The 23,043-nt window shown below is 42.3% G+C and overlaps 1 protein-coding gene across 3 annotated transcripts; it reads right to left on the reverse strand.

The window, feature by feature from the left end:
- Positions 1-71: 71 nt before the first annotated feature.
- On the reverse strand, positions 72-22,731 carry LOC119699536 (24-hydroxycholesterol 7-alpha-hydroxylase). 3 transcript variants are annotated; one of them, XM_038133177.1, is made up of 12 exons: positions 22,216-22,731; positions 15,701-15,836; positions 14,757-14,931; positions 13,007-13,156; positions 12,004-12,097; positions 10,434-10,532; positions 8,467-8,557; positions 7,261-7,394; positions 6,324-6,419; positions 4,408-4,509; positions 1,495-1,582; positions 72-781 (listed from the first exon to the last, which is right to left on the reverse strand). In XM_038133177.1, the coding sequence occupies exons 1-11, from the start codon at positions 22,390-22,392 to the stop codon at positions 1,526-1,528; spliced, it is 1,311 nt and encodes a 436-aa protein (XP_037989105.1). In that variant the 5' UTR covers positions 22,393-22,731; the 3' UTR covers positions 72-781; positions 1,495-1,525. The 3 variants fall into 3 exon arrangements, with proteins under 3 accessions (XP_037989105.1, XP_037989104.1, XP_037989106.1); XM_038133176.1 differs by having other exon boundaries at positions 4,408-4,496; positions 22,216-22,725; XM_038133178.1 differs by lacking the exon at positions 13,007-13,156 and having other exon boundaries at positions 4,408-4,496; positions 22,216-22,725.
- Positions 22,732-23,043: the final 312 nt, after the last annotated feature.

The raw sequence follows: 23,043 nt of genomic DNA on the forward strand, positions 1-23,043 counted from the left end.
TCCTGTGGAGCAAAATAAAGCTCAGCAGAAATTTCAGTGCTCCAGTGGAACAAGATTCCAAACACTTGCAGTTTTTCCATTACAAATGCATTTTATTCACAAGAAGTCAGCATTAGTTGGAGGCAGAGCAGGCCAGACGTTCACCTGCCCACACAGGCAGTGACACACAAGTCCCCACAGTTTATCAGGATGTGGTCCTGATCCAGAGGTCTCTGCTCAGACTGTCTTGGATTTTGTGCACACCAGCACCAGGGAGCTGTTTGTTGTTACCAATGTGATTTCTTAGCATGAGGCACACATTTGGCCTTGGTTTGAAGCACCCTGCAGGAAGCAGTGACCTGGCCAAGGGAGCTGACTCTCTGCGGGTTCTGGCACAGCTTCCACACAGGATTTCCAGACACTGTAGCTTTTGGTCCTGAATGTTTGGTTGGTGAGTTTAGTATATCAGATTTGCAAAGTCGGTGAGTAACTGGCCCACAAATTATGAATGCAGCAGGAGAGCTTGGATTGAAGCACTGGGAGGTGGGCAGCCAGCGGGGAGCACAGGTATGACTGCACTGGTTTGGCCCAGCACAATGTACACCACTGAAAGCTGAAATCAAGAACTCTGCAGGCAGAGAAGCTGTCTGAAGATGTGGGATTAGGAAGCAGCTCAGTGGTCCATCCATCCAGCGTGGGCTGGCAAAGAAAGGTCAGTGCTGCACAACTTTCATTCCCGGCACTTGTACCGGACCTGTAATGGTGCCATGGGCTGCTGTGTCCCCACCAAGTGTAAAGGGCTCTGAAGAAAGAAGAAATGAAGAAAAAACACATCAGTTAGTTTAGTTAATGGAATTATCATTGTGCTTTGATGTTAAGAGATAAGCATTCTTGCACCTTCAGTCTTAGAGAACCAAGACCTAATAACAGTAATTATTTCTTGGCTTTGCCAAAGCCATTGAGTAGTGCCTTCATGGCCCTAATTATTATTCCAGTCACTCTGTCAGGGTGACACATGAGCTCTTAAGAAACTCTCAGTTTTGAATACTTTCAAAATATTTAAATAATGAAGTGGTGACTGTGCCATTCTACCTTAAGTGTAAAACCTTTCTGTGTCTCAGTTGCTCATTCAATCTTACTCTAATCATTTACCTTCCACCCCTGAATATGGAGTGGAAGAGAACTACAAGTGTTACATCTGATTCCGTATCTTTAAAGTTTTAGTGATCTAGTTCCATATTTACTGTTTTTGTGAGCAACTAGTATCAATCTCTGGTAATGTTTAGGCAATGATGAGACAAAACATCCTTGTAAGCACTTTGTTGTGTCGGCAGTGCAGCCCCACTAACTGGAATTGTTGGAATTACACTGGATTTTCTGAGTAAAAACAAAGATGCATGTTTTATAATACTCTCAGAATCTATGTAACCACAGTTGAGCATGGTTGTTCAGCTGAGCCTGATGAATGAAGGGTATAAAGATGGAGAATGCTAGACAAATGCATGGATCTCTTACCTCCTTTGGCACTGCATCCAACAGCACAAATTCATACTTGTACAGGAACAGCACAACCAACAGCTGGATTTCCATGATTGCAAACCACCTGCACAAAAAGGGAGGAAAGCATTGGCCCTCCAGACTGACCATCACATGTGTGTTATTATCAGGTAAGAAACGGAGTGTCTGACACATTTTACACTCAGTACTTCAGTTCCACCTGGAAGTTTATCTTCCATAGGAAAACTGCTGTAGTTTGGGTTTGTCACTCAGCTAAGAATACGAATGTGGCAGCTGCCCCTTCTTTCTCTGGTGAAACACTGGACTGACAGTATCCCTCTGACACCTATTTTAAACCAGCTCCTTATCATTATGGATTTTTCCACTGTATAAACATTTATGTTCTCCTAACACTTGCTGACTTGAAATAACTTCCTAGGAGTGAGAAGGCAGTCAAACAGAAAAGGCCATATGACTAATTGTGCTATATAAAGTTATATAATACAGCTGGGAGCCTGGTGACATCAGAGAGCGGTGACAGTGGGAGTTATTATTTAATGCGTCAGCATTAGGATGCAGTAGGAGACCCAAGGGCATGGTTTCTTTTTTCTGTAGCACACTCCCAAAGGTCTTTCTTAGGCCAGAGAAGATTGTGGATAACTGCAGGTGAAATCCTCCAGGCTATTGTTTTTTAAAGCTTATGTGTACAAGAGCTTTCTGCATTCACCAGTGTGCACCTATGCGAGGTCATGGGATTACTCACTTGCAGAGTTTAAACACAATTCTTAAACACCCAGTTAAAATAGTAATACCACCTTGCTCTTGTACAGAGAAATGCTGGGAAACCTGGATAAAATAGCTATGGGGGAATTCACAGGGGAAGATGCTACATGACTGCACATGGAGCTGGCCTGGCAGGTGTGAAGGGAAGCTAAAAAGCCTCACAGACCCAAGGTAATTCCTGCAGAGCCACAAGGCTCTGCACATGGAGCCACCCTGGGCTCTGGAGCGGGATATCTCTGTTTCAGCACAGCTACAGACCGAAATTATCCCTGGGATTTCACACTGCAATTGCCTTGAGCCTTTGGTGGCCTTGGCTCAGGGGAATAGAGCACAGAGATATTTTGATGGCTATTGGCCCAGCTCAGGTGGGACGTAGCCCAAGCTCCAGGCCTGCAGCACCATGCAAGGCTGGGTCCTTCCAGTCCCAGCTCTGTTTGCACAGCAGGGCCCTGGACCCCAGTGCTTGAGGGGACAACACACCCATGCAAGACAAGCACAGTCACACAAGCACTAATCATCTGGTTTGACCAAAGGAGTCAAACCGACATAAAATTTTTCTCTTAGGTAAAAAATATGGCACAGAAATGGCTTTTTTGGAGCTCTTCCCACATCAGTTTGGTAGAGTATTGTACAGCTAAGTTATTTACTAGCTTTCAGTTTGATTAAAGTAGCTTTTAATTTTATGCTGAACTTTTGCAATGAAGAAATTAAATGTTACATATATTTCATTTATAAACCTCATTACAGAAATAAATAAAAATGCATCTAAAACTTGAAATAGCATTGTTTCATTCAGTTGTATGAAGGAAATCTGCAATCTGGAATCCTTGATACAACCCTTGATTTAACTTTCTTTTTTTTCAAGACGATCACATTATTCTTTTACAATTATTGCTGAAAAACCTGAAGGTGTGTGTTACCATGTGGACTGCCAAAGGGTCTGAAAGTGCTTTTTTGTTTCTCAGCAAGAACAAGATTCTCCATCTGTTGTCTGTGTAGAAATGTTACACTTTCCTGTCTAAACAAAAACTTATTTGAAAGATGTTATCAGAGTCCAGAGAACAGCCTGAACAAAGATATAGGTCAGGATATATAAACAAGCAGAAACATTGTTTTGCAGCTTTCCCTGTACCTGCAGATGCCTCTTGTGAATTTTGCTGTTGCCCTTGCTGGGAACGAGGCTATGCTCAGATTTAGCTCAGGAATGTGGTACAAGCCACTGAGGTACAGTGAGTGAACACTTCCCCTTGGCAAGCCTAAATGGTGAAAGCAGTTTTATTCATTTTGCTCATGTCTTTAATGCCTTCACAAAGTTTATCTGGCACTCATCTCTAGCCTGCCATAGGGTGCAGATTCCAGAATGCAGATCCTCTGCAACACCCTCCAGATTCCTTGCTCCACATGGAACTCGAGGTAAAATGACTGATCTTAAGGATTCTAAGGAAACTTTTGTCTCAGAGGAGCTCAGGTTTTGAAGGCAGAGGATTGAGCACAGAGATGTTTGAAAACAGGAACAAGGAGCAGCTGGTTCCCTGGGACTTTTTCCAGGAAGAGGGACAGCAGAGAAAATAGCAGAAGGAATGCAGGAAGTACCAAGGCTGGCATTGCTGGAGGAGTGAAGTGAGACAGGATCTGCAATTTAAGCCATTATACAACTCTGCGTGCCCTAATGCAAGGACCAGATTCAAACAGAGAGGAGCCAGTTAAGATACCTGAAGATCAGCAGAGATGTTAATGCCATCACAGAGAATGGAAAGAGTCTCAGGCCTGAGAAATGCTCTGTAGGTTTGTTTAGAACTGGTTTAAGGCAACCTAAATAACTGTGTTCAGTAAAATGGTGTGTTTCTCCTTTGATGAAAAGAAACCTCAGCAGAGGCAGAGCCAGGCTGAATTTCCTCCCTGGGTAGGGGGCAATATCCCTTGATACACTGGTCTCAGATTCTGCCTGTTCATTGTGACTTCACCTGTCTTTTCCAGGAATGAAACCACTTTCAGATCAATTTAAACAAGGTGCAGATGGTGCTGAACATTAGGAGACTGATAAAGAGCAAAGCAAACACGCTATCTCCAAGAGTAAGAGAAGCCCAGTTCAAGAGAGTTGTTCTCTGCAGGGTTTGGGAATAAATAAACTCCAGCTGTTTCACTGACCTTCCTGGACACTGATGCTTCCCTCCTCCGAATGCCACAAAGCTGTCCAAGAAAGCATTCTTCTCTAAATTTGCCTCTTTCCAACGATCCTGTGGGAAGAAACTTTTTTTTTTCCAAATCAGCCTTATATAAATAAAGCTTAACTTTATTTCTTCAGGCTAAAAATGACCTTGGACAGCTAATCCTCAATACAAAGTTGCACTAATACCATTTTTTTGCATTCAACCTGTTAGTATTAGAGTCTGGATCCAAAAGTCAACACCAAATCAGGGAAAGAAATGAGGGTCCCATTTGAAACTCATTTAGGTGCCTTAAAATGCTGGAGAAGTTTTCAAAATTACCCCTAAAGCAGTTTTCCTATACCTCCCCATTTCCTAAATCCTGCATCTTGAGCTATTAAAATGCAACCTTCTCTTTTTAAATGTATCTACAAATGCAAATGTTCAACCAGTACTGAGGGAAGCCTCAGCCACAAAATTGTGTCATGACACACAAGCAGCTCACACACATCTTGCACAGAAAAAACATTTCTAAGACACTCTGCACAGACAAATGCAAGGTCTGTGAGCTTTAACTGGTGTAAGGCAGTGTGTGAGAAGATGAAAGATTCCCCACAAAAAACAGCTTGTCTGTACCCTGCTCTATCCTAAACTGCTTTGAGAGGAAAGGGACTACACAAGAACAAGGCAATATTGGCTGAAGTTCTGGTTGGTGACACCGAGAGAAGCAAATCTCATGACTGCTGGGTGACAAACTGTACCAGCCTCCATAAACTCAGTGCTACTCTGCCAAGTAACACCCTGTCAAGCTTCTGGTAGTGAACTCCTCTGATGAAGCTGTCCCAGAGAAGAAATCATTGTGCATTTATCTGTTTTAAGGGGTTTTTTTCAGCTCAGGCTGATTAGAGATTTCTTAGGAAGAAACAGTCAGCATCAAAATCCAATAAAGAAGAAAAAAATCTCCGTGGTGATGAAGCAAGGTCACACATTTGGAATGACAATGTCCAAAGGGCACTCATCTATTCCTCTTGAAAAAAGGGAGAGTTTCTAAAAAACAAGCTAACTTGCTCTTTAGATATAAAGTTGCTAAAAAAATAAGCTGCTGCATCAGAGTTTCAGCTTCTTTCAAAGAAGCAGGAATTGTTAAAAGGGATTTCAAATCAGGAGGAGTTTGCTAGAAGGGAAGTTTTGTTTAAATTACTTCTTGATGTATTTCTATAAAAAAGACAAACTGTTCTATATTGGATGGTGCTAAAAAGAGCAGTTACAAGCCTGCCCACACAGCCACCTGCAGTGGAATAATAATCAAGAAAGTAGATTAACTACTGAATTAGCAGAGATAATACCTACAAGAAATCATCCAGCAGGGAGAGGAGAATACTTGGAATCACTGAGCTGGTTAGGTTGGAAAAGACCTCTAAGATCATCAAGTCCAACATTAATCCAGCACTGCCAATCCACCACACCCCCAGCTGCCACACCTACCCATCCCCTCCAGGAATGGTGACCATTTTCCTGGGCAGCCTGTTCCAATGCCTGACAGCTCTTTCAGTCAAGAAATTTTTCCTAATATCCAATTGAAATCTCCCCTGGCACAATTTGAAGCTGGTTCCTCTCATCCTATCAGCTCTTACTTGAGAGAAAAGAGTGACCCCCACCGGGCTGCAATCTCCTTTCAGGGAGTTACAGAGAGTGATAAGATCAGGATCAAAGTGATACTAAAATAGTACCATATTACCTGCAACATGTCACTGAATTGAAAAGACTTTTTTATTCCTACAGGCTACTCCTTTATGTCTCTGTATTCAAGGCCATTTTCCAGCCCGATTTAAGCACATTTGTCCATATGCTTTTATTGTAAAATAAGTGAAGGGAAGAAAAGGCAGCAAAATATCCACACTAAGAGTGACAACTTACAGGTTTGAACATTTCTGGGTCAGGAAAATATTTTGGATTCCGGTGCAACCAATATGGTGACAACATTAGCATATCACCTGCAGGGATGGTGAAATTCTGAAAAGAGAAAAATCTCTAAGAAAAGAACTAAAAATCTCACAAAATAGTCCCTCCTTTGTAGTTCTCTTCCATCGGCAGAAGATCCTAAGAAAAGACAAGTGAAGGTAATAAAGCCATGGTGGCCATATTACATGTCTGAAGTTTCTTCTTGCTGCTGCTATTTTTTCCATAAAACCTAAACAATAGGGAAGTTGGAAAGATTATTTGTGTTCTAATTTGTTTTTTTTTTCTTGGATATCAAAAGATCAGAAGCATTATTTCTGTCTTTCCTGCTTCTTCATTTATCATGTGAGCTGTTTTCTTTTTTCTAAATATTTTGTTAAATACTTCCCTCAATGCAAAGACACTCAAAGAAAGCCTTCTATGACAGTAGATGGATTATACTGACAATTTAATCAGTAATCTTAAATAGTCACGAGCACTGATTCCTTAAGAGTGTGGGTTTTTTCCCAAATATTTCTTTGCCAGATTCCTGAATGCTGACACCTCCCTTCTGAATGGTAGTGGACAAAAAGGAGTCTCATCAGTAACTAAAATGTAGTTCCTTCTACTATACTTATTGTGTTTGATTCCTCTTTTCAATGCCATCAGTATTTCAATCAGTTCAATTCAATTCAATCTTGAATCAATTCAAAATTGAAGGCAAGACCATGAGCCAGACAATCCAAACCACTCATAAATTAAGGATGAGGAATAAATCTATTAAAAAGAATATATATGTGAGGCTGGGGAATATTTCTATCACTGTAATTTTACCCAGATCTATTGGGAGGACCCTTTCCAGACAAATCACACAACATCCTTTGAGGAAAAAAAAAAACCCACAACCAAACCTCACCTTAATTCTAATTGGGTTTATGACTTTCTTGGTGATTGCACCTGGAGACCTCAGCCGTATGGTTTCCAAAGTGCACCATTTAATGAAAGGGATCTTCTTCAGGTCTTCCTCAGAGACTTCCAGATTATCTTTACCTGTTGTGGCATGAAAAAGAAGACTCCATGTAAAAATTACATTTCATACTTGCTTTGATACAGGCTGGCATGTCTTGCTTTAGGACTGTGGGTGAAATACTTCGAGACTTCAAAGCATTGTTTACACCCAAAAATTGTCTTCATATTTCAAAGTAAATAAATAGACCCTAATCAATAAAATTTAGGAAAAGCCACTGGACATAATTCAATAACTCTAAGGTAGGTGTAGATATGGCATTAGATAGAAGGGGCCAAACAAAGTCATGTTGGAAGTTAAAAGTCTTCAGTGTTTTTCTCTGCTTTCATAGGATACTGCATGGAAATCTCAGGGACTGTAGGCACCAAGACAAGAAGCCATGGCTGAGCTCTTGGGCTCTGTTAACATTAGAAAATGAAAAAAGGACAGGAGGAAGGCTTCAGGAATTTTCTTTATTGGTTAATTACTGACATGTTTCTTGATACAGCTTTGATCCATGTCAACAAAGAGTCTTCTGTGAAAGTTTAACTCTGGTCCAAGGGACTGCATATGGGAATGACTGCTCCCAATAGGTGACTGCTTTTTGAGGGAAAGAGGTTACTCACGGGGGGATGAACCATGCTGGAAAAATTTGCCTCTGATGACAGAAAAGAGAACAGTTCCTGGTCTGTTTTTTAACCATGAATAGCTGTAACTCTGGTGAACACCATGGAAAGCACACCATGAAAAGCACCTGTACTGAAAGACTTCAACTATTAGGTGCCTGGAAAAAGCACAAGACTGGGAAATACAAATCTAAGTTTAAGTGATAGGAATGAAGAAACAAACACATAGCGTTCTTTTCTGAAGGAATGAAGAAACAAACACATATTGTTCTTTTCCTACTTCCTTCTGCTAACACCAGAGATGGTTTTGCTTAAAAATTCATCTTGAACATAGACTGAGTAAAGACCTGAGAGCTGGACTCTGTGCTGTCAGTAGAACCCTTAATTGGAACATCCATTGTTCCCAGCCACTGACCAAGTGTGCCCTGTGCTGGGCCAACACAGAATAAATCACTTCCAGCTTCCAGAAGGACAAAATCACATTTATTACCTGCTTTGCCAAAAACAGAAGCCAGGTCTTCCATGACTTTCTTGTAAATGGCAGGATTAGAGAGTATGAAAGCAAGGGTCCAAAATGCAACCTAAACAGAGATGGAAGTCCTTGAATTGAGGGACATGGAACAGAAGGACAGTATCTTTTTAGCAAATCACAGAGTCAGGTGAAAACATTTTGACTTTTTTTGTGTGTGCCTGCTGTGGTTGAGATGCATGAGGAGCTGTGCTTCCTGGGTAAATCCATATCTAAGGGCTCAGCTCCTGGGAGATTATGTCTAGTCATCTGCTGCGTACTTATCTTTAGGGAACATTATATAGCTTTGGCCTTGAGCTCTGAAACACAGAATCCTTTTTTTTCAAATAACTAGGTGTTAAATGAACTATTAAATCATCATGCATGATTAGTTTTAGCTGCAGGAATGAAAGAAAAATAAATTCATACTAGCATTTACAGAAACGAGGTTAAATAATGTGCAGGGCATTGTCATAGGGAGTCACACTAAAATGGGCAGGGAAAGTTTTAATTAACAGCAAAACAAGGAGTAGTATATCCCCTTTAGAAATAATTTTTTAACTGATTATGCAATGAAGTTGAAAATCAAGAAACTTAGGAAAGGAGAAAATCCTCTTAAGCAGGATGAAACCAGAAGGACTGGCAGCAATGCCAGGAGTCTCTCTCCTCTTGCTGAGCTAGCGGGAGGCGCAGCCTGCACACAGATCTGGTCACAGGCCATCTGTGCTGGTGAGGGATGAAACTCTGACTGTTATTTCCCAAACACACTGACATGGATGCAGCCCTCCTTCTGCAAAGCAAATCTTGTAGCTTAGCTTTCCCATACAGCACTTGGACACTGTGGCTTCTCTCCATGGGCTCAGAAGGGATAACTGAATTGTTTCAGATAAAAGGGTTTAAAGTGCTTGTAAAAAATGCCCTTGGAAGGTGAAAGGCCTTTTCTTTCGTCATTCCATTCCCCAGAACAGTGGATGTTACTATTCTGAGAAACAGAAAAATATCTGTATGTCTATTTACAGCTGAATATTACAGAAGTAAGTGTTGTGGAAGGAATGTCAGTTATCCTGATAACAGACAGCAGGCTATGCCTCCTACTTATGCCAACACGTGAATCCACAGAAACCTCACTGAAATGGATGAATTTCCCTTAGGCTAAACTGTGGTAATATCCAATCTCCAAAAAACACAGATATATGCGTTAGGGGCACGTATAAAAATATAAACTCACTATCATGTTTTTCTAAATCACATCTGTAATGGACATAACTGTGCTGGAAAGAGCTTAGTAGTCATGGTAAATAAAGGATGTTTTTGCTGCTATGGATTTTTCATCTGACAAATTCCTATAAATGTCTTTGGTCAGTCTAAGCTGTCTTAGATATATTGGGCTTGTTAGCATACTTATATCAGTATCATTAATCCAGCAAATCCTTTTCTAACACAGACAAAACTTAACAGCTCTAGAATCAAACTACTGCTTTTCTTCCACTGGCATTTGTATAGCAGATCTTCTAAAAACGAAAGAGAAAAAAAACACTTGAGGGTTTACACACAGATGAAGTTACTCTATATTATGCTTTTGATATTCTTTACAATTTGTAACACCAGAGCATCTGAAATAGTCTTTTCTATAATACAGCCACAGAGCTTCAAAACAGAGTTAAATACTCTTCACAGCTTAAGACTGTGATCTTAATAGCTGTGAGGCTTATGTTCCTGAAATGTTATGACAGGGGACAACATAATTTAGGAAAAAAACAAGAGCTTTTCTTGTCATTGCTTCTGTGATATTGCAGCCTGGGTATATTTGTAGTGATGCATGTGGGCGTGATAATCCCTTCTTTGGAATCCATGGAGTGAGTGTGACCCCTGCTTCAAAGCCTTTCCTTCCCAAATCCAGGCTTTGGAGCAGGGGAGAGAGAAGGTGTTTCTGCAGCTGATGTACTTACGGGCACAGCATTTGCTTGGGCAGCCCACAGCATCAGGAGACCATAGTTGGGAGCTAGATGTTTTCCCTGCAAGTTATCCAGGAGATGTTGTAGAAGTGTCTGTTAAAAATAAAATAAAATAATCTGTATTTCCAAGAATATATTAAAATGTTGTTTGGGGCAGGGCTTACTAGAGCTCGAGGACTAGCTTCTCAAAGAGAAGTAATGTTAGTGATGGCTTTCTTGGAAGGCACAATGTAGAGATGACAGCTATTAAAGGAAAGTGAGACTGATATAGGCAGAGAGCAAGGAGAACTCTGCACCACATGAATTCCTCCTGAATACTTGTTACTGCTCTCCATTTCCGTAAGGCTCTAGAGGACTGGGTTCCCTCAGTGCCCACAGTTGCTTGTATGTGGAAGATAGGAAAATAAAATCTCTATTCTAATCCCTTTTCTATACCTCTGCTTTAAAGAGCCTCAAAATGGGAACGAGCCAGTTGAACAAATGGAAATGAAGAAAATGTTCTCTCTGTTCATGCCCAAAAGGTGCTTGTTACAAAGAGATGGTCTGACACATCAGCAAACTCCCTAGTTTCAGGGACCTTGTTGGTGACCTAAGCAGTGACTTCAATGGGCTGATATTTGAAACTATGGCAACTGTGTTATGTTCTAGGATCAGCTTTTGTTTATAGTATTTCCTTAAATGCAGGGCAACCATGCACTTGAGGCAAAGCTTCCTGCCTAATTTTCAGAGGGGAAAAGGCCAATCTTGAATAAAAAATGGCTGATTTTTTTCCAAATTCCCATTCAACCTAAGACACCAAGTTTGTGCTTCCTACTTCCTGTACCTTCTTACCTCCCACCAGCTCCTCTCCAGCCTTCTTTTCTTTCTGCTGATCTGGTTTATTTTATTAAATAAATTACAGTATGTAAAGCTTTTGAAGTCAAAATAAAACCTGTTTTGCTTAATGATCTGTCCTACAACCATTTGGTAGATCAAAATTCCCAGGCCAGTCTGCCGTCACATTTGTCAGCCCTATCGGCAGAATTCCTGCCAGAGCTCAGGAGAATAACCAGGGGAACAACTTATCTCAGCTTTGACACAATCAATATTTAGGGTACTTGGCTCCCAAGCCAGTAATCTGCTATTTTCTACCAGTCTGGCTGTTGAAGGATCTGCTCACTCTACACCAGGGTTTATAAATAGCACATGTGAGGTTTTGAAGTTTCACAGCACGGTGCCCTCAGTGGAACAACTGAAGGGTCTTTCTCTCACCTCTTTCAACTGCTCACTGCAGCATGGTACTGCAGGCTGGGGATGGGTCATAGCTCTGACCCCTTCCCTTAAAATTCTCCAGGGGAAGGTGTTAATTCTCAGAACTGCTTGAAATGAACTAAATGGAGGAACAGGAGTCAAAGTTATGGGTCTGTCCTACTGCAGGTGACAGCAATACTGGAATATTCGGGTACAGCTGTAAAAGCTGACATATTTGACTTATTTCTTCCAGTACTGAAGTAATTCCTGCCCTCCACTGCTTCAGTCAGAATATGCAACGAAGTCATCTTATTTCCTAGCCTCGGATGTTTACCTTGGATGCAGCCTCTGAAGGGTTGGTCCTTTCAGCATCCAACACTACTTTCTCAAATAATTTTAGAAGCCATTTTTTGGATTTAGACCAGTTCCTGTAAAGAAAAGCAACAAACAAGAACCACTTAACTGAGGCAGCACAAACCAACATTTCCTTTTCCATGAGAAGCCCTCCTTGGGTTGTTTTCCAGAAGCCCTCCTTGGGTTGTTTTCCTGGGCAGCAGTCAGCTGATGAACAGCCAAGTGTCAGTCTGACTGACAGAAGTGATGACTGGCGTGAGGAACAGCACGTCCAAGGCCTTCAGCTTGGCCAGACCTCCTCTTGCAGCTAGGACCTGGGACTGCAACACTCCTACATTTTCATACCTTTTTATTACAGGTTTTCCTTGTCGATTTGACTGCTTAGGCCAATCTTTTAAAGAATGATCCTCTTGAAGAAAATCAAGGCCATTTTTTTGGAGCATCCTCAATTCTTTCTGAAGGTATTTTGAGGTGCTATAGTTGCAATGAGGGCCCTGAGAGCACTGACAGTGTCTGGAAGCATTTCCTCAGGATTTAGGTGTTTCTACCCAAGGTCAGTTTTGTGACAGTGCAGACATATAACCTGGGATTGGTATTGGGAAAACAGCTGAGGTGTGGAAAAAAGCAGAGAGACACCTCATTAGAGGCCCAATGGGTGTCTCGTGGGACTCACATTGTGTGTCTCGTGGGACTCACATTTAGGCTCAGGCCTTTGCTCTTTACCCCGTTCTGCTGCTCCCTGGCAGGTCCAAGCTGGGCTCTGCTCACCTAAGCCAGGTTATTTCTGCTTTATACCAGGAAAATGTACAAGACAAGGTAAGAACTTTTTTGAAGCATTCGGCTAAAAGCCTGCTTCACCTGAGGGAACACCATCAATAAAAACTGGGCATTGTCCTCCAGGGGAAATGTCTCCCATGGCTAACACTGCAGCAAAATAAATGTCTGTAGTGGGTACACCACAATCATCATCTCTGCCCCTTTACCTCAGGAAGCACTCGGGCATCTGAGAAGCATATTCAAAGTCCTCATCATACTTCTGAAAATGCTCTTCAAACTCCTTGATTTCACTTGGACTGGTTGGGCAGATGCCCTTCCCAAACAGGGTGTTCACCACTGCTGGATACATGACATGCCTGCAAGGACAAGATGCCCAAGACTTAGGGGCCACAGGAAGCTGTCGCAGCAGTTTTAGAGCAGGATGCAGCACCTTGGATTGCCCACCCTGGAAGCTGTGGGACTCAAGGGTCACACCAGTATGGAAGGGCTGGCACAAGGCTCACACCTCAGCCCCACACTTATTTCAGATTTTAAACAGAGGCAGGAGATACACAGACCACAGGCTGGTCTTCTACACATGGCTGAACTTCACCAGCTAGGGTTTGGTCACTCGAGTAGGAGTAGAAAGGCTCTGCCCATCGAGGTCCCCTTCTCTCCATTAACCACCCCTCTCATTTCAGTTTGACCCACATGAACCTTCTGGCCATTGCACAAACCCCTCTGGACCAAACAGACTGGAACATCCTTCCTCTGGCTGCAGCTTTCCTGGGCAGATAATGGTTTTTGGGTTTCTTTTCATCTCACTCTTTCATGCTTGCTCCTCTGTTATCCTGCAAACTCCGAGCTCCTTCCTCAGACCCTTCCCCTGCACTCCAGGAAACTCTTGTGCAGCCTTTGCTGTGTCCCAGATGCTGCTAAATGAATATTTCAGGCAACAGTGCTCACTTTTCTGATTTTCTGATAATTAGGAAGAGGGGGCCATCTAGTGGCTCTATGGATTTCATTTTGAGACAGCTAAATAACAATTACTCAGAATGTTGCATTCCAATACTTTTACTTTGCTTTGTTTAGCAAAGCAGAAACGATCACCCCCTACAAGATTTCCAAGCCCCTCTCCCCCACATTTTTCTCCAGTTAATCCAAATTGCAGTAACTGCAGTGAGACGTGCCAAGTGATTTAACTGCATTAACAGCTGTATCTTACTGTGTTATGCAGGAAAAGGCAGCAAAAGACAATGGGAATGTGAGGTGTTAGAAACAGGTCCAAACCAAAGGCACTATCTGTGTCCATCCCTGGGAGCCTTCAAGGCCAGGCTGGATGGGGCTCTGAGTGACCTGCTCTAGTGGACAGTGCCCATGGCAGGGGATGGAATAAGAGGATCTTTAAGGTTCCTTCCAAACCAAACCATGCTGTGATTCCATGAATATTCAACTTGTAGTACAGATGGACAGACAAGAAAAAGGTTTTGTCCCAAATAATCAGGAAGAAGGAGGAGTTAAAAGCTTTGCAGCTGTCACATGAAACAATTTTTATTTTTTTTTTTTTAATGCGAAGTTCTGGCAGCCAAGTCAGTAGCAGAAAGTCTTAGTTAAGTTTCAAGGTAAGCTTGGCTCAAGCATGGAAATTTCTCAATCTGCAGAAGATAAGGCATTTTTTTCCAAGCTCTTTATAAATAATGTGAAGCTTTTATCCCATCTTTTGTGAAACAGGGTTTGCTGGGACATCCTGTGTTTTCTTTTTTCTTCCCAACAGGCAGTTCAGATGCCTCTTCTAACTGGGAGAAACACCTTTACATGAAATCCTGTCCTCCCTGTGAGCCACCTGAAACCATGAAGCTGTGATGAGCATCCTGACAAAACTTCTGTAAGACTTTTGAGCTCCAGCTGCTTTACAGAAATATTTCCCTTCCACGTAGGACACCCCAGAGTTAGAGATGTGCTGCAAAACTCCCTTACCTTACCAGGCCATTGAGGTCGCCTGTGCCCTCTGTGCCCAGGAGAGCCATGTGCTCATGGAGCTCCTTACACAAAGTGCCTGAGAACATGTGCAGGTTACTGGGACTCATCTTCCCCTTCATCATGCTGTAGAGGTTACCATGGTTCTGATAAAATGCTTCTGCAGGAACAGAGACTAAACGCAAAATGAAACAGAAATGTTTTGGAAAGTAGATTTTTCACTGAAAGATAGAGTGAACATTTTTACACTTAACTTTTGACTCTAATTTAAATGCCTTAACCCTCAATTTCCTAAAGTAAAATTCCCTGGAAGTTTCCTTGTAACCATGTAAAGATTTTGGTAATGACTCTGCTTCTCCCAGTCCGTGTAACATCTTCCTGCCTCACGAAGCTTCAGTGTCAGAACCAACAATCCAGAGACTTCCCCCAGGGGGATGTACAGAGATGTGCAGGCACACCACAAAACTGATTGAAGTGGAAGAAAACCAGTTTGTGTCTCCATGGTACAGAAGTACATCCTCATAAACACCTCATCCTTTTCTAATGACTGTTGTACTACTGTGTAGCAACTAATTATTGCTGCAAGCTGATTTTCCATGAAGTGATAGGATGACCCACGATTGCTCTTAACAAGGTACACGCAGGTGGAGTGTCCAGCCACAGCAAAGGACCTGATCTCAAACTGGGACTGCTGGATGGTAAAAGTAGTAACATTCCCTGGATCAGAAACTTCTCATTCCTTGAGACTGAATCCAAATCCCTCAGCTGGTTTACAGTACTGGGTTGTCATGGAGAAATTGAATGTCACCATTTCACAGCACGGTCATGGATTAAAATAAGCATTTTAAGGCATGATCAAAAAGCCAACAGGCTTTTGGTTGGGATTTAATGTTCCTGGGTAACTAGATTTGGTTTCCTTTAAAAAAGAGACAGGTCTCAGTTACCTGCATTCTTCACAGCTTGCTGTACTGCCTGTTCAAAATTTAAGTCTTCAGATTTAAAAAATGCTTCTGTTCCTTCTTCCTCAGTCACAAAAGTGAACCGTTTTCCCAGAGCAAATATTGTGAACACAGGTCCATGCTGGAACAAAGAAAGATTTCCTGTCAGTACAGTTAACACATTTTACAGGAGCCCCAGCATGACTTCAGTGCTGCTGAGAGGTCAGGAAGGAGGACCTGGTCATTCCTGCTCTCTGCACACCTTGGCTCAGAACTGCACAAGGATGAACATGAACCAGACCAAAATTTGCAGACTTATGACCAGAAGGGAATGTGGTATGTGCCTGATGTCTTCCAGAATGGAAGAGATTTTTTTCTCTTAAATTAACACTTTATATTTGAATTACACTGCAGTTCAAACAATACAACCTATGTGGATTTAGAGAACTCAAGGGATGGATTTTCTCTGCATCCTTTGGCTGCCACAGCAAAGTACCAATACTGTAAAAATCCATAATCCTACTATTTCAGTCTACACTGTTTTAGCAAAAAGCCCACCCTCCTGCATATTTTTAATATTTCAGGTTCCTTTCCTTTTTCCTTTCCTTTTTCCTTTCCTTTTTCCTTTCCTTTCCTTTCCTTTCCTTTCCTTTCCTTTCCTCTCCTTTTTTCTTTTTCCTTTCCTTTTTCCCCTCCCCCTATCCTTTCTCCTAATACCAATGATTTCTTTCTTGTAGAGATTAATATCAAAATAGCTAACAACCTTTGAGCAGAACAGATTAACTAATGTTCAGGAAAGGTTTTTGATGCCATAAATCATTATTTCATCTTCCCTTAATCTAATATCCTGGAGCCTTCTTGAAACTTCCAGCAATAGGAAATCATTTCTGAGTTCCTACATTGTTAAAGTGATCACTGATATTTGTGAATATGCTAAACTAGAAAACAAATGTGTAGTATCTTCTGTCTGTTAAATGTAGGCATAAAAAGATCATTCCACCTTGCTCACATTGTTTATGCCATTGACTTTAACCATTTCTTTTGCTGTTGGTGTCTGTAGTGTAAATCCTGCTTCATCAAAAGCTCTTTGAAGCCAAGGAAAAGATTCCTCCTGGCATCAGTTGAATTTTGATTGTGTCCTTCAATTGCAAATTATTAAAGAAAGAATGACAGTTCAAACTCTCTGGGTGATGATAAATAAAATATTGTTTTAATAACAAGTGTTCAAGGCCAGGTTGGGTGAGGCTTTGAGCACCTGTCAGCTGGAATTTGTCCCTGCCCATGGCAGGAGGTGAAACAAGATGAGCTTTAAGGTCCCTTCCAACACAGACCAATCTGTGATTCTATGACTCTATAATAGCTAAATTTCCAAGACTGCTTTTTGATGTCCATGTCCTCATCGTCAGTCTGGATAAAAATCAGTGAATTTGTACTATGCTTAAAAATTAGATGTTTAAAATTTTAAATTAACATTAAAATGTACTTAAACTAATTTTAAAATAAAATTAAATTTGAGCTAATAGCAACCTGCAAAAACACTTAATTATTCAATTAAGGTCACACTCAATTAAAGATTGGAACACTTTATTTTAGGTGATTACATGTGAGCAAGATGTCTGAGTTCCCATAATAGATAAAAGAAATCAAGTCTGTGCAGTCAGGGGATACTAAACACCAATTCACCAGACCATCTCCTGCACTCCTGTTTATGAAGAAAGCTCAGCTGCCCTTGGACTTCACTGACAGCACTGACTACGTGTCAATGACCATCTTGGTAACCTGCAAACACCCACACAAACAATCTGGGTTTGAATCTCGTCCAACTTCCTATTTAGAACCATTAAAATTAGACCAATATTTAACAAAACTGAAATAAGAAAGCTCCAGAGATGACCTTCTCCAGAATAAGTCAGCCTCATGGAGCAATACTGTCATGGCAGATATTCAAACAAATCTTTCAGAAAGCAGAATTTTGTGTCCAAATAGATATGACGTTTGATAAATGCAATGCAAAATTAAACTACTAAGAAAGGTTTGAGAATCAAACTAATAAAGGCAATCTGCCTCCCAACAATAGGGACCTTTCCAAGCATGCCAGATGTAGGAAGTCTCCCAGTGTGCTGCTGAGCCTGATAAACACTCAAGGCGTAAAGAAACCAAGTGGGGGAGGAACCCGAGTTAGGGATTACATCAGTGTAGGAGCCTTTCACTGAGAGTGATGGACTGAGACCTTATTTTGAAGGAAGTTTTGAGCAGAATAGACTTAAACAAGTTCTAAATAAAACAGCAATAAATATTTCAATTCAGAACTCTTGAGGAATTGAAATAAGAAGTTGCAGAACTCCCTACTGTGATCTGGTAAATCATCCTCAGCAACAGGAGGATGGAGGGGCAAAAGGACCTGGGAAGCCTCAGAGTCATTTTGGTACTCAAAAATTACGGTAAGCATCATTAAAGATTAGAATTAGTAGTGGATAAATAGGATGTACTGCAAAAGAGCCCAGTATAGCTTTTAGGGAGACATAAGGTTGTGTGGGGTTAGAAATATTTTCTAATTCATTCTTTGGAAGAAGCACTAAAAGCTTACTCATGATCTGGAGTCATTTGAGAGTCTAAAAAATGAGAAGACCTAGAAATGTCATAGAAGAAAGCAATGACACTCTGAAATTATTCCAAAATCTATTACGCAAGTGCTAATAAATGGCTTCAAACTGTAAGCAAGTACGTTTGCACTGGATATTTGGGAGAAATTCTCTACTGTGAGGGTGGTGAGGCCCTGGCACAGGTTGCCCAGAGAAGTTGTGGATGACCCCATCCCTGGAATTGTTCAAGAGCAGGTTGGATGGGGCTCTGAGCCACCTGGGATTGTGGAAGGTGTCCCTGTTGTGGCAGAGGGGTTGAAATGAGATGATCATTAAGGTTCCTTCCAACCTAAACCATTCTATGATAATTAACCTGGAGCTCTTATCTCACTAGGAAAGGAGAAGAAAAAGGACAAGAAACATGTAAACCCATCCTGTGCCTGCATCTTTAATTTGTGTTTCTGCCCATTCCATCTCAGCAGGATATTCTGAGCTAGTCAAAGGGATGCACAACATGCATGAATATTTCAATAAAAGGAGATTAAGGGAACTTAGATCCCAGGAAAAGAGGAAAAGATAATCATTATTCTCAGTTCCTCATAATGTAAAAGCTAATGGGCTTGAGATTAGGAGTTAGATGGTTTAAAACCAGACAGAAAACTTTATTCATACGGGTCATGATTAAATTAAGGATTCACTGCTGTGCATTGCTGTGAAGCCAAATTTATACATAGGCTAACAAAAGAGATTAGGTCAAATCATATAGATGCAAATTCCAGCGGAGCAAATCCCTAAACCAGGAGCTGGTAAGAAAAAGCAGGAGGCTACACACTCTCACCTGGGTGTGCTCCTTACACCCTGTTACTGAGCATCACCTGATGGCTGCTGTCCCAGACAGACACCTGAATAACCAGTGTTCATCTGTCAAAATGTGTAATTACACTGATGTTACACTGCAATAAAATCAGCTCCTGGAAGGAGCTCTGGGGCAGTTCTGAACTTGTGTTATGGGAAGGAATCAACGGAGTGCAGGCTCTGCTGCCAGCACTGCAGCTCTGAAACAGCTTTTAAGGACACTGCACAACATAGAGAGATATATAGAAAGGAAAAAAATCCTTTTAGGATTTATTGCTTTCACTCATGAAAGCTAATTTTTTCCAAAGATTGGGAAACACTTCAGTGCCACAGTAAGAGACAGATTCAAGCCTAAGGAAAGTAACACTCCAGAGAAATAAAATCTTCAGAAGGATGTTCTCCAAAATCCCAAAGGAAATCAGGGAAACAGTCATATTCCCCAGGGGCACTGACAGGGAGCAACCACTCTCAGCTGAGACAGCTGCATTGCACCAAGAGCTCTGCTGGGAGCACTGGGTGTGCACACACACAGGGTCAATGCCATGTCCCCTCTCTAGCTCCAGGACTGCAGCATTTTGGTCTTCCACACCTGGGACCAGTCACAGACCTTCAGTGACTCGGCTGTGGACACTGGCTATGGAAATGCTCCAGCAGAAGCCTTCTCCAGCCTGCTCCCCTCCACGTGTCCCAGTTCAGCACTCTCTCTGAGAGGGATGTATGGATCCCACAGTGCAGAACAATCTCCTGTGTTTAACTGAAATTTTCCTGTTTGTTTAATTAGCAAACTGATGAGAAGAATCTGAAATTCCTTACTAACTCTTACCACGTTTGCCAAGCAAACTGGGGAGCCACACCCTTCGAACCCCTCATTAAGCATCTCACCTTGTATTTTATGTGGCATGATGGTTCTGGTAATTTCCTCTCCATTCCAGACTGCTACAAAACTTTAGGCAGCTTTAGGAGGAAGAGGTGATATCTTTTATTAGATGAGAAATTTAATATTTTATTAGAGCAGGGGAACTTTCTTTTCTTAGTCCCAGTGATGACACAAGGGGGAAAGGAGACAATTCTTCCAGCCCACGTGTTCTTCCGTGGGAGGAAAATAGAAGCAGCAAACTCCAAGCAAAGGGCAGGCTGGAAGCAGTGGAACTTTACTGTGTTACCCAGAACTTGAGAGAAAAAACAGTGAAGGATGGACACAAAAAGAATTAAGGAAGAAAGGAATTAAGAAAGAAGGGAATTAAGAAAGACATGAGTGTCACTTTGACGGTCTGAAGGATTAATCCAGAGAAGGAATTGCAAGAGTCTCCCCTGAAAATAATGACCCTGCAGAGATGAGGAGGTTTCACACTGCCTAAAGCCTGTTTCTGTAACACCTTTTACCAGGGCAGCTCACTCATACTAAGGACACTTAACCTTGTTCTGGCAGTATCAAGGAGCCTGGAATTATTGCAGATGTATTTTGCAAGCCCTGTAGTGCCTGTTAATGACCCCTTTGGCAGCAGCACATGTTTGGTTTGGCTGTGCCCTCCAACAGTGCCTACTCTTTTAAAAGGAAGCAGGCAGGAAAATACTTATTTTTCCTGGCCTCAGCACAGCGTGACAGGGTGGGAGGTGGGAAGGGAGGCAGACTTTCAGGGCCTGAGGAAGGTTTAAGGAGATGAAGGGGACAACAAACAAGTGGCCTTCCTCAGAGACAGGGAGACTGTCAGGTGATGGTGCTGCAGGCAGGTGGCCAACCTGGGAGGGATGGATGGAGACATCGCCCTTGGCCCAGAGGGACTACAGGGAGAGGTCAGAAGGAGCTGCTGGACCAAAAGTCAAAGGAAAAGCCCTACCAGCAAACACACGGTAAAGGGAGAGATGTAAGAAAGCCTTCTCTTCCTTCTTTGCTTTGAGTTTTCAGCCATTGAAAATGTTTCTTGTTCTAGTTTCTGTCCCAACAAAACCAGAGGTTTATAAAGTCCTTCAGGTGATCCTGGAGTGTGCAGATGTGTCAACAGCATCAACCTGGAGCCTAGAGGGTCTCCAGGCAAACGAACACCAAAATTAATTAACCCAGAGCCAAAGAGTGCACATTTGCACAGATGAAAGCTACAGGAAAGACACAGTAATATAAAATTAAAACTGGCCTGTCAAGCACAGAGAAGCCAAGAAACTCCAGATCATACCTCTGAGCTAACCCCCATGATGCACCCAATGTGCTTTCATACAAGACTGACAGCTCTTCTCAAAGATCAGATTTAATCTTCTGCTTTAACGCCATGGGTTTATAACAATACAAAGAGAAATACAAATATGAAATCTAGCAGTTCAAAATGAGAAAGCAAATTTTAAACATCCAGTATTTATTGATGTGGGGGTTTTGGTTTTTTTTGGTTTTTTTTTTCAAATTTCAGGATGTTACAGTGGTTTCATTTTCAGCTAGTTTTTGCAAGTAGTGGAGCTGTGTGATCCTTCAGCATGGAACACTCAAGGCTGATGACACTGTAGTAGCAGGCGATATAATCCCTGAATGAAAGTGGGAAACTGGGGCTTATGTCCGTTATAATTAAAAATCTAGAAATTAAGAATTTGATCTCTTTCTATCCAACACACACAGAAAAAGAAATTCAAGTCCAAGGGGTAAATCCTGACCCCTATGATTAGTTAAGATTTTTAGGACAGAAAATTTTATCTGCCAAGCACATCTGTGTGTTGCTTGGATGCTGAGGGACACCAGCTGGTGCTCAAAAATCTCACCTAACTTTAGGCATGCAAATAAGTAGTTTCCTTGTCCCAGCACTTGGCACAGAGCTTTCCACATTATCTGAAACCAAGATTAACACAAAGCCAGACTGCAAAAGCAAAACAGCAGAGGTCTAAACAGGATGATCACAGCACAGAGATTGTGCCTGGATCAGATCCACAGCTCACCAATGCTGGCGGCACGGAGCCGATTCTTCACCATTTAAATGCTCCTGACGTTATAAAACGTGACAGGAAAGGGCAAAACTGAACGCAGAAGTTTCTGGTTGCCTTTCCCCTCGCAGGCAGCCACCCTGAGCACGCACCCACGAGCAGGCAGGCCAGCACACGCATTACCTTGTTCCTGGCTTGCTCTATGAACTCCAGAGGAGCTTTCCCGAACTGGAACGCGGCTCCAAACCAAGGGATCCAGCTCCTGATGCAAGGAGGGGAGCTCGGGTTTCTCAGCTGAAACAAAAGAGCCTTGACAATGAGGAGTCCCAGGAGCGCTGCCAAGAGCAGAGCGAGATCCATTTTGCCGCTCCGCCGCCCGTCGCAGCCCCGGCAGCTGCTCCGCCTGTCCCAGCCCCGGCATGGCCGCGCTGGCCGCGCTCCGAGTTCATCCGCCGAGACCTCTCCGGCCGGCCCTGCCAGCCGAGCCCTGCCACGGGGACAGCGTGAAAGCCCTGAGCAGCACGGGGCACAAACCCTTGTTCTGTTGAAGGCAGAGCCAGTTCTGCTCTGTTCTGGGACGAGGACCAACTCTGCTGCTTGCAAAACCTCGATGTTGCTGTGGCGAAGCCTTGGACTTTGCACCGGCTGCTGGAAGGCCACCCGGGCAGCCAGGGACACGGCCAGGGACACTGGCAAAGCAGTGCCGAGCCTTCTTCAACTTGAAAAATATACTTTTTTTTTTTTTTTTTTTTTTTTTTTTTTTTGCAGCATGGAGATTACAAAGCAGAGAGCCTGTGATTTGCAGACATTTAGCTTTCAGCAATTCAGAGATGGCAAGAAACTTCTGCAGGTATCACCTGAAGCAGAAAGCTTAAGAGAGGTATCTCTCGCCTGTCTGAGATACCTCATTAAAGGCTGGATGTGTGTCCAGTGTCCGAGGAGCAGAGAAACACTTCAGATCAAAACCTGCTGGCCACCTCTATTATATCCGTGCCATGTCAGAAGACAAGG

The sequence above is a fragment of the Motacilla alba genome, chromosome 3, assembly GCF_015832195.1.
Source record: "Motacilla alba alba isolate MOTALB_02 chromosome 3, Motacilla_alba_V1.0_pri, whole genome shotgun sequence".
Lineage (NCBI taxonomy): Eukaryota > Metazoa > Chordata > Aves > Passeriformes > Motacillidae > Motacilla > Motacilla alba.

Bases quoted from the DNA above. Each gene is read 5' to 3' on its own strand.
- LOC119699536 (XM_038133176.1), bottom strand. From the start codon at position 22,392: ATGGATCTCGCTCTGCTCTTGGCAGCGCTCCTGGGACTCCTCATTGTC. The intron at 15,837-22,215 runs GTAATGCGTGTG...TCTTTGTTCCAG, and splicing joins TAGAGCAAGCCAGGAACAAG to CATGGACCTGTGTTCACAAT. The intron at 12,098-13,006 runs GTAAAGGGGCAG...TTTTCTTTACAG, and splicing joins ATGCCCGAGTGCTTCCTGAG to GAACTGGTCTAAATCCAAAA.